Below are 16,524 nucleotides of genomic sequence, written 5' to 3'. Positions count from 1 at the left end.
ACATCCTCATTTATTTTTGTAAATAGTTGAAGGCATTGCTTTCATATTAGTAGACTTTACGATCTGAGGCTATAATTGCTTTGAAATAGTAAAAATATTGCAAAAATGTTACCTGAATATTCAAGAAGAGCCAGAAGTGTTCTACACTTGACCTCTGCAAAGAAAAAAAAAAACAATTCAGTTGTTTTTTCACTCTTCCTCTGAGCAGCATCACAGTTGTTGTAGCTTGGTAATAAAAATAACTGATATTAGGATATCAGATAATAAAAATCTTATCTATTGACATTCTACTCTTACCTGTTTATATAAATTCTACCCACTATCTAAACCCTAAAATATTGTCCATTTCTTCATTTTGGACAGATTCTTTCCCTTTAACAGTATCTACTGTACATTTCAGATTTCATTTATCCTTTCAGGCATTTACACTATAAATTGAATAAGATAATGAAACACCATTGAAATGTTACTAACCTTGTAGGTCCTCCTTAGACATTTCAGCCTGCGTAGTATTCTCTCAGCTTCTCTAGCTATTGTCAATGAACAGCATCCCACACAGAGCTACTCACAGATATTTAACCAGTGTATATTAACTTTCACTTATTGCTCTGTTCAATGAGCTAGAGATCTATTAGCTAATAAATGGTAAACAGTTCATGTTCAATGGGTAAATTTACAAATGTACAAATTTCCTTCTATGAGCCCAACATTAAGGATATTATGAGAAACAAAGAAAGTTTAAGATACATCCTATTCTAGAAAGATTCACAAAAGAGAGGGACAGACTTAACTGATAAGAAATGCTGGAAATACTGCAAAGGGAATTAAATTTTACAAGTGAGGCTTTAAGAACAAAAGCTGGAAAATATGATGAAGAAAGAAAAAACTGAGCTGCTTTATTATAACTTTGTGGCTTTAGAAAATTTGTGAAATTACTTTTGAGTCTCAACTAGCTCATTCATAAATGATGATAACATCGATCTTACTGAACTTACAGGCACTACTAGGAAAAATAAATGGGAATATATATTAAAATCTTTGAAAGGTGTTGCTATTTTCATATACATCTACCTAACACTGGGACAGAACTCTAAGTAAGACTAGAAAGTATTTCATAGAACTTTAAAGATTTAGAGCATTACAGAGGTGGTACTTCAGGCAAGAGTGGGACACAGTGTCAGCAAAGGAATACATTGGAGAATACACAACAAATGTTAAACAATGTGGCACTGATTTTATGATATTATCAAGAGGCTGAGACCGGGACACAAGTAGAAAACCACACTGAATATTTCTTCTAAAATTAGATTGGGTCCAGATTTACTAACAGAAAATTGCTACAAGGCTGTGGGGAAGAGCACTGAAATCAGGAACATATTTTAAGTTGATGAATCTATTAAAGGCATATATTAATCAGAAGAGATGAAGACAAGAAGATTTTCTAGAGAGCCATTACTATCATTCCAGTATTATGAAAAAGGCAGAGGGCCAGGGATATATTTCAGTGGGACAAGTGCCTGCCTGGCAAGTGCAGGGTCCTGAGTTCAATTCCCAATACAAAAAAGTTATTAAAAAAAAAAGGCAGAAAATGAAGAGATCTGTCTTAGAACACTAGAACAAATACAGAAAAAAAGTGAAAAACTTTGTAGCTGAAAAAAGAGATTTTTGAAAAGACTGTAACTTTTATAATGAGCAAAGAACTGAAAATGTATTTCCTGATGGTGATGGTAGGTTGCCCAAGTAAAAATGTCTCCACTAATTATATTCTCACCACACTCAACCAACGACTGGGCTGCGATGAGCTAGAGAGACACCAATATCCACAGCTGATATAAATGGACAGTTATTGTGGACAGCTGCTAACCCAGCGTGAGGCCCAAAGAGCACAAAATCAGGATCAGAACTGAAAATGCACGGGTCTCAAAATAAATACTTTTTAAAATATGAAGTTTTCTATCTTGAATTAGAAGTTGATATGTTAAAGTTTTTCACATGTAATAAAAAAGTTTAAGACTTTGCCCATTCCAAATCAATACTACATTTACTCTAAAAACAAATAGATTAATGTATTTCATCATCAACAAGAAAAACATGTGACAATAAGAATAGCTTTGGTATTCACAGCTTCTAGGAGCATTATGTTACTAGCATCTATTCAAGAATAGATGCCATTTTCCTTTGTAAGGTATATGCATCAATTCTCTAAAGTACTTATCTTTTAAAAATAATTTAATCAGGGGCTGGTGAGATGGCTCAGTGGTCTAAAGCACCTACCTAGAACAAGCTAGGCAAAGCACAGGGACCACGGTTCAATCCCCCAGCACCACATGCCAGCCAGCCCCTCCCCCTGGTGGGCTGAGCTGGCCACACACACACATACACACACACACACACACACACACAAATAAATAAAAATTAAAAAAATAATAATTTATCAGTTTTGATATTTGTTATTTTGGGGGCAGTCAATTCAGAATTTTTACTAAAGTAATGTTACAAAGCTCAACAGTTAACCATGATATTAGATCATAAAGTGAGAAGATAGCCAAGAAACTCAGTTGTAAAGAAGAAAAGGATTTCACTAAATAGCACAACTGCTGTGATTTGTTTGGGAAAGTACTCCGTATTTATACAATCTTTCTACCAATCTCAAACAATATATGGGTTAGTATATTTGAGGAGATTTTTACACTGAACACTTAGTAATCACAGAACATTTGAATCATCCCTATTTAATAAATAAAGAAGCTGAGGATAAAGAATTTAAGTGACTAATACAGACTCCATCAGATATAAGGAATTATCTTTTATTAGTATAGCATATAATCTCTAAACTGCCCAAAAATGTAGTTACTCAAGTTAACCAAGTACCCAAGTAACATACAAATGACTAAGGAATAAAAAGTGGAAACAATGACATAATATTTATCATTACTATTTCTAATCTTAATAATATCAACATTTGGGGTCAAATAATTCTCAGTATAGTACAGAATGTTTAGAGCATACCTGGCTTTTACTTAGTAGGAGCCAGAGGCTCACTCAGAACCATGACAACCAAAATTTCTCCAGACATGGCTGACTGCTAGCCTAGTCACTTAGGAGAGAATTGCTAAACTAGCAATTCTTAAATTAGACAAGTTTCTCATTTCATATTTTCCACTATAATCACTGGATACTCTCAGAATTTGCTGTGGAATAACTCTGACCCCAAATAACAAGCAATCAGATCCGGCAGGATTGCTCCATATCATACTTCTCCAATTATCGGGCTGCACCAATTATAGGATGTCATGTAAACAAGGTTGTGATGATAATCAGCTGAGACAAACACTTCTGAAAGGGAAACTTAAAAGCTAACAATGAAAACTATGTAATTATTTTCATTCTCATACACATTCACGATTGATTTTTTAAGACTTTTCATAACATGAGGCTTCATGTCTCCCGAGAATCCTTTACAACTTTTCTATACCAGAAAAATATTAAAGGCCATCGATGGTCCATTTGCTTTCCTAAACATACTCCTTATTGTTTTCATTGAGAAAATTCTTCATGATATTCTCTAAAATGTTCTGGTCTTTGGAACACAAGGTTCTAGACTACTACATCTTCTTTCTCTCTTACTCCCTCACCCATTTCATTTCTTTTATTTCCTCAAAAAATGAAACACTGCAAAAAGTAATGAGGCATTACCAGACTTTTGGTATTAATGGGTCTTAAAATGATTATAGCAGATATCATACAATGTTCCTTGCTGTTCATACTGACCTTCAACAAATTTTCTGATGTTCTGAGAAAGAGCTCGGACACTGCTAGGAAGATTCCAAGGATCCTGCTTGATGTGAAGCCTTAACCTTTTTGGACAACTCAGCTTTGGCTCCAATTCTTGTTGAAATTCTGAATAAAAACAGAAAAATCTGTCTTTATTATCAACTAATTTCCAAACAGTTAAGTCCATAAATTTCAAAATTTTCTTCCTCTGATTACTGTCACTCTAAAATAGTATCATGATGGAATTTTTTTTAGCTAAACCATAGCACATTTGTTAAATTTAAAAAGTCAACTCAATATGAAATATTTCAACAAAGAAGAAAATTTAAGGGAACACTCTAATATCCTAAACTAGATACCAAAAAGTGCTAGCTATGTATCTTGTTCCATTTGGCTGTTCTGTCAGGACCTTCATACATTGTAGTTTCTTGCCTCACTCTGGGATCTAACCAAGTAGACTTTATGCTTGCTTTCAGTAAAAGCAACTTAGCACTTGTGCGACTTTAACTGACACATATGCTTCACCTGCTCCACTCATATGCTAGACATTTTAACTCTCAAAACTAACAGATTCATAGTGATCTAAAAGATTCATAGTGATATACAATAAAAAAAAAACTATACTTTTTTGTACTGTAGTGCTAGAGATTGGGTGCTGGGCATACCATGCACTAGGCAGGCTCTCTAGCATTGAGCTGCATCCTCAACCTTTTTTTAAAATCTTTTTAATTTCATTTTGAGGCAGAGTTTCACACTCAGTTGCACAGAGTGGTCTCAAACTCGTAATTCTCCTGCCGTAACCTCCCAAGCAGCTGGAATTACAGGTATGCGCCATATCACCCAGGTGCTATTTTTTTTAACATATTCAAAGATGATTAATACAGAAATGATAGTAAGTTCTGAAATATGAAAAATCTGAATCTTTTTCTTATTTGATAATTTGGCTTCATGACTATCTTACCTATGGTTGCTTTCATAGATACCTTCAGACCTTACCTTGTAATCCTCGACCTGGTGTGAGACACTTGGTTTGCTCAAAGGCTCTTGCAACAGCTTGGCCTTTCAGGAGGTTAGTAATTGAGTCCACCTATCAATAGCAGATTTCTGAGAATTACATACCTCTCATAGTATATAATATATATTCATTACTTTGCATAATAACTTGTAAATATGGGCAGTGAGTGGAGACTACTTTTTTCTCTATTACACTTTGTAAGATTAAAAATTTATTGAGTGAGATTTTTTTAAAACAAGCTCAATTGATTGCAATTGAATTTTAAACACTGATTAATAAGCAACATCAAAAATGCAAAGAGAAGTCTTGTACTTTAAGCAGAAGGTGTTTTATATTATAGTAAAAGTTATTTTGTTTAAACTTCAAAAAATATATAATATATATAAAAGTAAATCGCATCAAATAAACTTTTCTTAAAGAAATAATTATTCTTGAAACTCTATGATTTTTATGAAATCTCTATTTAAATAAAACATTATAATAAACTTATCCACCTACCTGTCTTTTGCAAGGACATTCCTTATTATCTTACCATATATTAATACAAAAAATCAGTTCACTTGACAAAAAGAAGACCAGGAGCTATTTCAAAAAAGTTAATGCTTACTAAAATTCTTTCCAAAGTGGCTGAATATTTCTACACTACAAACACCATTGATTTTTTTTTAATATGCAAAATACCAAAAGGAACATGAAGGCAATCTTGTGCTTTTTGAAATTAGGAACAATAAGGGTCGACCAAATTGCTCAGCAAACTAAAGCATTGCTTAGACAGAGTGCAGAGTCCAGGGTTCAATCCCCAGCATGCAGAGGTCAGGGTTCAATCCCCAGCATGCATGCCGGCCCCACCCTCGGGGTGCACCTAGATGGGATTGAGACTGGGTGAGGTGGTGCACACCTGTAATCCCAGTTCTTAGGAGGCTGAAAACAGGAGGATCACTATGAGTCCGATTTACATAGTGAGATCCTGTAGACCCTGTACTAAATTAAAAAAAAAAAAAGTTGGTATTGAAATTAGGAACAATGTAGAGCAAGAAAGGTCATAAAGTATTCTGAAAGTCCCTTCAAAAATAAACCAAAATAATAAAGAAAACTGTCTCTTCGTGTATGACGCATTTTAATTTTCCAAGCACTGTAAAATTGTTGATGTTCACAGCAATCATTTGGCTGATTGACCTAGGAATTTCTACTCTGCTTTTAAACACAAGGGGCTGAAGCCATGGCATGAGGTCTCTCCATTCTGTCTTCAAGCCCTTCGGCTGTGTCTGAAAAAGTAATTCCTGGCTGTTTAGTTTGTCAAGCAAAGACTCACAACTTCCCCAACATACCTGGCTGAAAAGGTGCTCAAGGCAACTATGAATCTTGTCCTGTTTCTCATGGGAGATGCGAACGCTCAGGGGAAGTTCATCGCCTACATGTAAAACAAGCAATAAAGATCATTTCCTTCATGGTACAGTTAACATCTCAAAACAGTTTCATGTTAAATAAAATCAACATAAGCCCTTACTCTACATTAATTTTGATGTTCAGATTAAGAATTCCAGAAGGGTGAACAGGGCCTCTGAGGCTGAAAGCGGAACAGGGCACAGACATGGCTACTCCACGCTAAAGATCCTTCCAAAGGTCGGCTTCCCTAATGGCTGGGCAACTAAAATACACTGTACATTTTACACATCATATTTGCTTTTACTGCATGAAAGAATATTTTTGCATCTTACATGCAAATGTAAGATGTTTGTAAGCTTTGTAGATTATCAGTGCTTTCTCCTGCTTCCTTTTCTATCTATAAGGCTTGCTCTGCTGAGCCATGCTTTTCAATTTTCCAAGGACTGCAAAATAGTTTATATTCACAACCATCCTTTGAGTTAGTTGATTGACAAAAGGATTTCTATTCCTCTGTCTTTAAAAAATCCGTAGTTTGAAGCTTCACAGGGCTGAATGTGTTTAACAAACTTTATTTCCTTGATACTTATAATTCTTCACAGTATCACAGAAAGATCCTTAAACACATAAAGATTAAAAATCTGCTCTCCTTTCTTTTTAATTCATTCTCTTTATAATTGAGGTTGTAAAGCCCAAATAATTTTAAGATCACATACAGAAATAAATAGATAAAATGTGTTTCAATTAAAAGGACATAAAAACCTCAGATGGGGTCCTGTTACTTGGAAAGCAACTAAAACCACTGAGTTAGCCAAGAAGTTGCCCTTGGCCCTGCCCTTGTTTAAATTCATGCAAGAGACATAAATTCCCAAACCCAAGGCCTCACTACTGAAAGCCATAACAACAGGATGTCCCAGGACACAGTGCCCGATTTCTTAAAAACATTCCCAGAATATGACAACCACAAGGTTAGTCCCCCCAGCTACCCCCAGACTTACTCCATCTGGTCATCCAGTATTGTAATCCACCAATTATTGTAAAGGCCAACCTACACTAACCAATGTGATTTGCTTCTGTAACTTGCTTGCTCCCTCCCCATTTTGTGGTTTTTGCCTTTAAAAACTATGCCTGCTACACTGACGGTGCACTGCTCCTGCGAGTGCAGACCACCCTACGTATACATAGATAATAAAACTTTCCCTTTGTGATTTGCATGAGAGACCGACTCTTGGGGTCTTCCTTCGTGGCGACTCGACCCTTACAAGGTTGAGAAGTGGACTTAAGCACATTAACTGAAAGGTAGCTTGTGTGCCCATGAAAAATGATAAATGGTGAGAGTGCACACAGCTCAGAGAAACACTCCCCCAAGGTTATCTTCCATGACAGCAACACCAAGGTGCTGGTGCCGCCACCAGACGCACCTGAGTCCATCTCGTCACTGTGGAAGTATGAGCTGCACTGGCTGCTGCAGACACTCGTGAAGGAGGCGATGGAGTTCCTGTTGCTGTTGCAATCGCTGAAAACAACACGCCGCTTATTACTTAGGGAAGATATTGACCCACATTCCCTGACATTTCCTATTACGCCCATTTATGTCCATGTTCTAGTTATTAATATCTTTTAACTTTTAGGCAGACAAGCTTGCCCAAATCAACTTAATCTCATTTTTTGAAAAGTATAATTTGAAATTCAATCATTTTGAATATTCTTAAACAATTTATTTCTGTTTTAAGTGTGAGCATGACTAAGAGTCAAATCAAACATAAAACTTTTTCATATTCTGTTTTATGATAGTATATTTCTACTAGAGACAATGTTTCTAATTCTGTCTTCCAACTCTTTCTGATAGCTTAAATTATAACTTATTGGTTACATTCTGGGTTCCCTTAAGGAAGTACCTTGTCCACCCCACCTGAGACCTCTGCACAGGTAAGATACTGGTTAATATCAAAGGAAAGATGTTTAAAATATTTGTATGTGCATATGGACATAATTCATATTTTAGAAATGGCACATGAGATACATATTACTTTTTACCTTTCAGAATAACTAAAAAGGACTTACTTGTAAACTTACATTTAAAATTTTTATCTTAACCCAGTGGGAAACTATGAGGGTAATTGTAATTATTTGATAAACAGAACATTAAATATAAAGTAATTTTAGATGTATGATTTCCCACTGGAGAAAAACTACAGATTTCCATTAAAGAGCATGTTGCTATTTTAGAAGCTAAAAGTAAATGAAATGCTAAAGGTAATCTGTGTGATGTGTTATTGAATCTGTAGGAATAATTAACTTTATATACTTGTTAAAATCCTTCTTGGAAACAGAAATGGAGATTCCAGAGTGACTAAGATACAAACCGGGAAGCCAGAGCACCTGGTTTGCTAGTAAACCGTATGGCTCTGACGGGCCTCTACTTCTTTGTACGTAGAATGAAATCACTATCAAAACTCCCATAAGGTTGAAACAGGATATCTGAAATCATCCTGCTCCCCATGTCTTGGGTAAAGATACATTTTAGTGGTAAAATACATGCTTAAAATACATAATAGGCCCTGTGCTCCATAGAGTGAAACACTTTTAATGCTAGCTGTTAGTTTGTAACAATTATCTCAGGTGTACATTAATTTAGTTAATATTTACACAATATCTGATTATAAAATACTATAGCAAATAAGAGTGAATAAGGTAGTTTTGCCTTTGATTAATTTAAATGAAACAGGAGCCACTGACCCTGCACACACAGTATCTGTGCCTAGTCAGGACATTCCTTAATGAGCTTTCAGTGATCCAAGGATTCAAGAAGGGAAAAGAAATTTTCATGAAGGAAATTCAGTAGAGGAAGGATCATCTAAGAGCCTGGTTGGAAGGTTGACAACAGTTTGGGGTGAAGGTACTATGGGCTGAACTGTACCTGCCACCGCATTCATATGCTGAGTTCTAACATTCAAAACATGATCTTGTTTGGGGATAAGGTCTCTACAGAGAAGTCTCACAGTGACAATGCATCATGAGCATGGGTCAATACAAATATGACTGGTACTCTTACAAGGAGGCAAGATTTGGACAAAGTAATAGGCAGCAAGAAGAGGCCTGAAACACATACAGCCCTCAGGAGTAACAAACGTTGTCTATACACTGATTCAGGTTTTTGGCCTCAGAATTATGATAATGCATTTCTGTTGTTTGTATAATGGTTTGTGGTACTCTGTTACAGCACCTATAGGCAACTAGTGCAGAAGGCATGCAAGAGAAGAAATAAACACCAAGATAGTCAGGGAAGTGGACAAACGAAATTAGCCCAATTAGCTTGGAACACAGGCTATAAAAATTAATGGAGACATGAGGCCAACCCCCCAAAAAAAACCAATGATCTGAAATGGTGTTGGTAAAATAATTTGCTATAAATGTAACAAATCTGTTTATAGAGCACATCTCCAAAGTTAGGCTACAGAGCTGGAGAAAAACAAAAACAAACAAATTAAAAAAAACCAAAACACACCTTTTCCAAGTTACTCAGGTTTTAAAAGTGAAGAATCTGAAAGGTTATGCTGCCCACTACTCTTTTTCTGATGTTGGTAATAACAGATAATTATTTTGAAAGAACAATCAACCAAACCAACAACTAAAAGAATTTTTCAAAGACTTTGTGGAAAATAGATGATCACATCTGACTTTGTAGACAAAATGAGGTTGAGAAAAGAGTTACCTGTAAGAGTCTCTGTTGCTGATGGTATCATGACCTGAATCTTCCTGCTCATCTCCTGCCACATTAAAACATACTCGTTTGCTGTTGCGTTCCCCCTTTTCATTGTCGCTGTCTATTGGCGTCACACACTCTGATGTTTTATGCTCCAACTTAGGAGATTTTGTTATGGAAGACAAAAGGCTGTAATATGATAGCAAAGAAATAATACTTTCACATACTTTCAAACTGCTACAGAAAACTACCTTTTCTGTTTAATATGATAGATCTATAATACTTCTAGCATCTTTCCATGTTTCACAACAAATAAATATTCACTAGTATAAAAATTACATGACAGGGGCCAGGGAGATGTCTCAGTTGAATAAGCGTTTACCTGGCAAGCGCAAGGGCCTGAGTTCAATCCCTGGTTCCACCAAAAGAAAAACAACAACAACAACAACAGAAATAAACAAATAAATAAATAAAATAAAAAATCTACATGACAGAAAGCTAACATTTTCTACTTAAAATAATAGCAATAGTACACAATTTAGACCAGAAAACTATGCTCAAAGCCTGGTTCTACCACCTAGTAGCTGTGTTATCTGTAGCTTTGCTACTGTACAATGGTACAGTAGTTCTCTTTAATACAAATAAGAGTAATAAGACTATCTAGCCCACTTGATTGTCTGGGTAATGTCATCTCTGTGTTTTCACCATGTCACCACCATTGCCACCCTATGAAGTAAGTGATGAGTTTTAAAATGCTAACTGAATATTAAGTGCCAACATTAGCTTCCCCTTAGTATCTTGACTGCTTTATCTTCAAATAATATCCAACTATCCACTGACCTGTACTGTGACTTTTTCCCAAGATCGCTCTATTTAATAGGGAATATGTCAGTTATCATTCCCTCCTTCCTACTCACACAAACGGGAATCTTAGCCTTACCGACTGGAGGTTGTATTGGGCACAGTAACATGTGGCGTGAGGGCAGGAGGAGGGAAGGGCTTCTCCAATCTCACTGGCAACCCGGCCAGAAGAAAGTGATGCAAATCTGTCTAAAGGAAGTGCTCTTCCACTGGACTCCAGGCTAAAATGTCACATTCAGACTGGATTCATGTAAAACCTGATGACTCTGAGGTACTATGGATTCCATCAGTGTAGAGCTGGAGTATTTGAATGTTAGAACTTCTATTAGAACCAACTAGGGCCGGCCAGATAGCTCAGCGGACTAAAGCACCTGCTTAGGCAGAGCGCAGTGGCCAGGGTTCAATCCCTGGTGTGCCAGGCTGGCCCTGCCCCCAGGGAATACTGAGATGCATTTGAGACTAGGCATGGTGTCGCGCACCTGTAATCCCAGCTCTTGGGAGGCTGAAAACAAGAGAATTGCTACAAGTCCAAACTATGTAGTGAGACCCTGTAGAACCTGTAGACCCTGTACCTCCTATACCAAATACATAAAAAAGAACTAATTCAGAAGGAAGAAAAATTAGATTTAGTCTCTATTACCAAATAGCATGCTATAAACCTTGCAGAATGGGTTAAACCATATCTAAACCAAGATCCAATATAATATGTATGTTTTAAAGCCAATAACAACCTTCTCATTTACTAAATACCTGATATTCAGTGACAAACAATAGCAAAAACCTTGTACTCAGTTTTTCACTGCAATACTATGCTCATTTTGGTATTAAAAGGGCATGAAAACAGTTGATACATCTTATGCACATCCCATAATGCTATAGGCAATGTTGTGCACTGAGTAAATTCTCAGTGTGGTTTTACTCATTAAACACATTTATTGTTCAGCATGTTGTCAGAAATAGTAGCATCCAAATCATACAAAAGTCTCCACTGTATGGGAAAATTCCTTTGGAAGGAGACACACACTTTATACAGTAGTGCCATGGTTCACGAAATTAATTTCTTCTACAATTTTGGTCCCAGAATTTGTTTCACAAATATGCTTGCAATGAGGTTGCAACCAGAATAGTGGAATGAATTCTGAAGCCAGGATCATGGAAAATATTACATTCATGAAACAAGATAATACTCTGGTAAGTCAGGAGGTGACAAATATTCAGGAGGAACATGGAACAGAAATCATGGATGTGGGGCTGGGATTGGGGCGCAGGGTTAGAGTGCTTGTGTGGCATGACCAAGACCCTGGGTTTAATCTTAAGCACTGCAGAAGAAAACAAAAAGCACAAGGCTTTCATTTTATACAGCAGTGTCAGGGAAGGTCTCACTGTGAGGTGATGTTTGACTAATATTTTGGCATTTCATAGTTTTAGACACCAATAAAACTGGAGGAGCTGTGTTACATTGCTCAAGGCTCTGCGAACATTTTCAGTAAGTGAAAGCTATGAATTATTTTAAACACAGATTTTCTATTTGGAAAAATGCTTTTATGTCTTGTAAGACAGATTGTATATTTATTCATTCCTTCCACCCAAAAGATTAAAATATTAGGCTGACTCCAATTACCCAAGCTCCATACTGCACAGACAGATGAATTCTGAATACCGAGAAGGAAAGATAAGAACAAGCTCTCATTCTGCAAGGAGTCCTCTGTGCTTATGTATATTTTAAATTAGAAATCATGGAGCTAAGTTATAAAAATTGTATTCACAAGTCTGCCTTTCCTTTTAAACAGCTATAATCACGCTTATGCTGACCTTGTGGGAATATGTTTAAGCACACACTATTTTTGAAACAGGAAGGCCTCAGACTGTAGTATTTTATTTCTGCATGTAAAATGTCTTCCATTGCTTATTCTCATATGCAATATTAAGCTACCTACTAATTACCTATTAATTAAAATCTGAACAGCACACTGTTCCGCATCTGTTTCCTCCTAACGGCGTTAAGAATTTTGTGCCTAGCATATTGCATGTATTTGTGTTTTAAAATATTATCATCCTCATCACACCTTACATTTACTGACTTCTTAGGCCAGTCATTACGTTGAATACTTAATAGATAATAATTTATTTAGTCCCCATCCCTATTTTACAGGTTGGAGGAGTGAGACACACTGTTATATACCTGTGCTTTGCTAATTCAGTAGAACCTCCCCTCCATATACTCCACATATTTTGGGGAAAGTAGAGTAGTCATTAACATAGGCCCATGATGGGGAAGCGCCTAGAGGCATGCTTGCGTGATTTGCTTTACTTAATGCAACTTGAGTGGACACGACTCAGGTCACCTCTTGGTAGAAGCCTCTATGACAGAGCATAGTACACTGTGTTTCCTTCTCTTGTCACCATAGTCAGAAACATTTCAGCTGACAGGATACATGCCTGGAACTCTATGTGAGCATAATGTGGATCAGCGATTCTATGCCCAAGATGGACAGGGAGAATAATCTTGAAAGAAATATGTGTTGCTTTGTGTCTCTGAGACTAGCTGAGTTTTTATGAACATGAACACAGGGAAACAAGGTATCATAGAGAAACCAGGAGACGTTTACAGAAGAAAACCTTGAGTGAGTCAGGCACAGGAGTAGCTATTTTAATAGGAGACTGGGCAGAGCTTCTCTATGGGTACCCACTGGCTGATTCTTATGTGCCTAAGAGGACAGCTAGCCCCACAGAACAAGGAAGCAGAACCTCCAGGCGGAGAACGCTCACGTGACACTGAGGTGGTCACTTTCCAGGAGCAGAGCTGGAGCTCAGTGATATCAGCCTGGAGGTGGTCAAGGTTAGATTAGGTAGGTTCTTGTAAACCACAGCAATACACTGCTATTGCAGTCAGCCCTCCAGGTCTGTGGGCTCCACACTCGTGGATTCAAACAACTGTGGATTACACACTCAGAAAAGCAAACTACACCTGTATTGACTATGTCCAACTTTAATTTTTCATTATTTCCCCCAAATACAATAAATCACTATTTACATATCACTTACATTAATTAGGTTTTGTAAGAAATTGGAAGATGACATATAGAAGAATGTACACAGTATATAAATGGATGTACATATGTTATGTGCAATTGCTATATTATTTTATATAAGGAATTTGAGCCTCCTGATTGGTTTTTACCTGTAAGGTGTCCTGCAATCTTCTGTAGATACCAAACAACAACTGTAGTCTAATAGCAATGTAATTTAATGGTTTTAAGCAGTGGACCAGAACAATTGACTTTTATGGATCCTTATGGCATCTGTTGAACATAGACTGTATCAGGGAGAGACACAGCTTGGAAACTCTGTTGGTGCGAGTGAGGGATAACGGTGACTCAGTCTTGAGGGACAGATCTGAATACATTCTGAATCATAACTGACAGAACCTGATACAGTTTTAGAGGTGGAAGGGAAGAAAAGAAAAGGAACAAGGCTGATATTTGGATTCTGCCTTGGTTAATCAGAAGAGACAGGGCATAAATTACGCAGAAGGGCGAACCCTAAAGAAGAGGCAGAAGCAGTTTGAATACATAAACATCATTCAGTATTGGAAACAAATTTAAATTTGATGTGTTTATCATCCAATCCAGTGTTTCATAATGCAAACTAAGGATCACTGAAAATGCAGTAAATCAGTAATGCCTCACACAGACGAACCTTTCCTGGATACCTTTTTTTTTCATTTTTTAAAATTTTATATATTTGGTACAGGGTCTCCCTACACAGCTCAGACTCATAGTGATCCTCCTGTTTTCAGCCTCCCCAACACTGGGATTACAGGTGTGTACCACTGCACTCAGACTTGGTGGCTGGCTCAGTGCTCCAGGGGCAGGCCTGGCATGGCATGCGGTGCTGGGATTGAACCCAGACCCTGAGCTTGCCTCGGCAAGTGCTTAGACCACTGAGCTATCTCCCTGGGCCCTGGATGCTATTCTTGTGAAGCTGCACCTTCTAATCATGCATTTATCAGCAACACGCTTAAAGAAACTTAAAGGCTAATTCCACCGCTCACAACACAAGTCACAAAGTGTCCTGCTCTGCAGTTTGCTCAGTACTCAACCCTGGGGCATCCCACACTGGAAGAATTAAATCTGCTTACAAATTTCCTACCTTCACCAGTCCTCATTACTCTGATTCTTTCCTAGGAGAATACATACATTCCTCTATTTTAAAGTCTCATTAAAGGTTTAGGAATTATTTTTCATTTCCTTTTTCTACTCTCCAAGTGTGGTTAACCAGAAAATAACACATTCAAAGACAAATGTATTTAGCTTCTCAGAGTGAAATAGAAACCATAAAGCCTTGATTATATTCATAGCATCACTTTATCTCTGTTACTGGACAGCAAATTCATCTCAACTCCATCTCTGAATCTGAAGTTAAGTAGGTGGACTTAATGCCTTTGTGTTAAGGGAAGTTTTATTTCTAGAAGAGTTCTCAAGTCTGCAGACTTCATAAGACAAGCTTCACAGTAGACCCTTCATAGGAGTGAATCACTTCAGGAAAGGCTATCAATGAGATCTGATGAAGCAGTTGCTCTTAAAAGTTAGCAGGGCATCCGAGGTCTGCATTTCCACTCTGACCAGGAACAATTATGCATGCTAAGAAAATTGTTTGTAACTAGCTTTTTAGATAATTTGTTGAGCTTGACTGCACTGCAGCATCTCTGAATACTAAGGGCAATGGCACTTGGATGACTATAATGTTTTAAACTGACTATACAGCAGATTGAATTATGGGGAACACATATACATTTAGAATTAAATTATATGGTGTAGACAGAAAAAACCAAGTTACTTTTTCAACTACTTGCTCATTTCATGTCACTTTTCTAACAAACGTTGCAGAGTTGTGAAACGGCTTTTAGAATAGCCAAATGGGGAAATCCAAAGTGAACAAAAAAACCAACCATTTTCAGAAGTAATATAAGGGGGAAATGACTGGTTTCTAAAATAGAATGCATCATGTATTAGAATCCCACCCCAGGGCTGGAGCAGTGGCTCACAGGTACAGGGTTTGTCTAGCACGTGCAGGGCCCTAGGTTCAATCCAAGAGTTGCACATAAGAAAGCAAAAGCAAAACCCTTCCCATTTGTTAAATAAAGTAAAACAAAATGCCATAAAATATAAAACGCTTTCTGTCACAAGGGTTCCAAGATAGCCCAAAGTGTCATAGTACTACTTAAAAATAATTTCCCACTCTTTCAGCAACTTCAGACTGTTTAATTCATCTGTACTGGGGAAATCTCAGTTTAATGTATAAAATGTAATACATAATATTTAAAAGCCTACTCCCTATGAGGAATGTAATTATTATGTATTTCAAACATGTGCTAAATTAAAAGACTAAAAGAACTAATTTATTAGAGGAAAGCAGAATGTTAATTCTAAATTATCCATAGAACATAAAAAAACACATAATATATAAATTTAAAATTTTAAAATATCACATATTTAATATGAATTTCAAAAATATATAAAATGAGATTTTGTCAATTATGACATTAATATAATATCTAATTACAATAAAACTATGGAATAAATTCTAAATATTTGGTATCTAAACTGAATTACACATGAAAGTATGGGATGTTGTAAGTATGTGAGGTAAACAATCCCTATCTGCTATGATTGTAAATCAACAATTTCATAAAATATACAATAAAAATAGGTAACAGTATTTGTATCATTTTCAGAATCTATTAATTTTGAATATATTCAATAATTTCTACCTCCATAATATA

General features: G+C 36.5%; 1 protein-coding gene across 2 annotated transcripts in view; it reads right to left on the bottom strand.

The window, feature by feature from the left end:
• Prex2 (phosphatidylinositol-3,4,5-trisphosphate dependent Rac exchange factor 2) overlaps positions 1-16,524 on the bottom strand; it is a 303,532-nt gene that overhangs the window by 109,105 nt on the left and 177,903 nt on the right. For both annotated transcript variants that reach the window (XM_004637531.2, XM_023722364.1), the window contains 6 exons: positions 9,888-10,067; positions 7,594-7,688; positions 6,118-6,200; positions 4,771-4,861; positions 3,772-3,900; positions 113-154 (listed from right to left, as the gene is read on the bottom strand). In XM_004637531.2, the coding sequence (XP_004637588.1) occupies positions 113-154; positions 3,772-3,900; positions 4,771-4,861; positions 6,118-6,200; positions 7,594-7,688; positions 9,888-10,067 (620 nt within the window). The remainder of the gene's footprint in view (positions 1-112; positions 155-3,771; positions 3,901-4,770; positions 4,862-6,117; positions 6,201-7,593; positions 7,689-9,887; positions 10,068-16,524) is intronic.

Source organism: Octodon degus, unplaced genomic scaffold, assembly GCF_000260255.1.
Source record: "Octodon degus isolate 3935 unplaced genomic scaffold, OctDeg1.0 scaffold00091, whole genome shotgun sequence".
Lineage (NCBI taxonomy): Eukaryota > Metazoa > Chordata > Mammalia > Rodentia > Octodontidae > Octodon > Octodon degus.
Note: the sequence above shows the minus strand (reverse complement) of the source record. Positions and strands in the feature narration are given on the sequence as shown.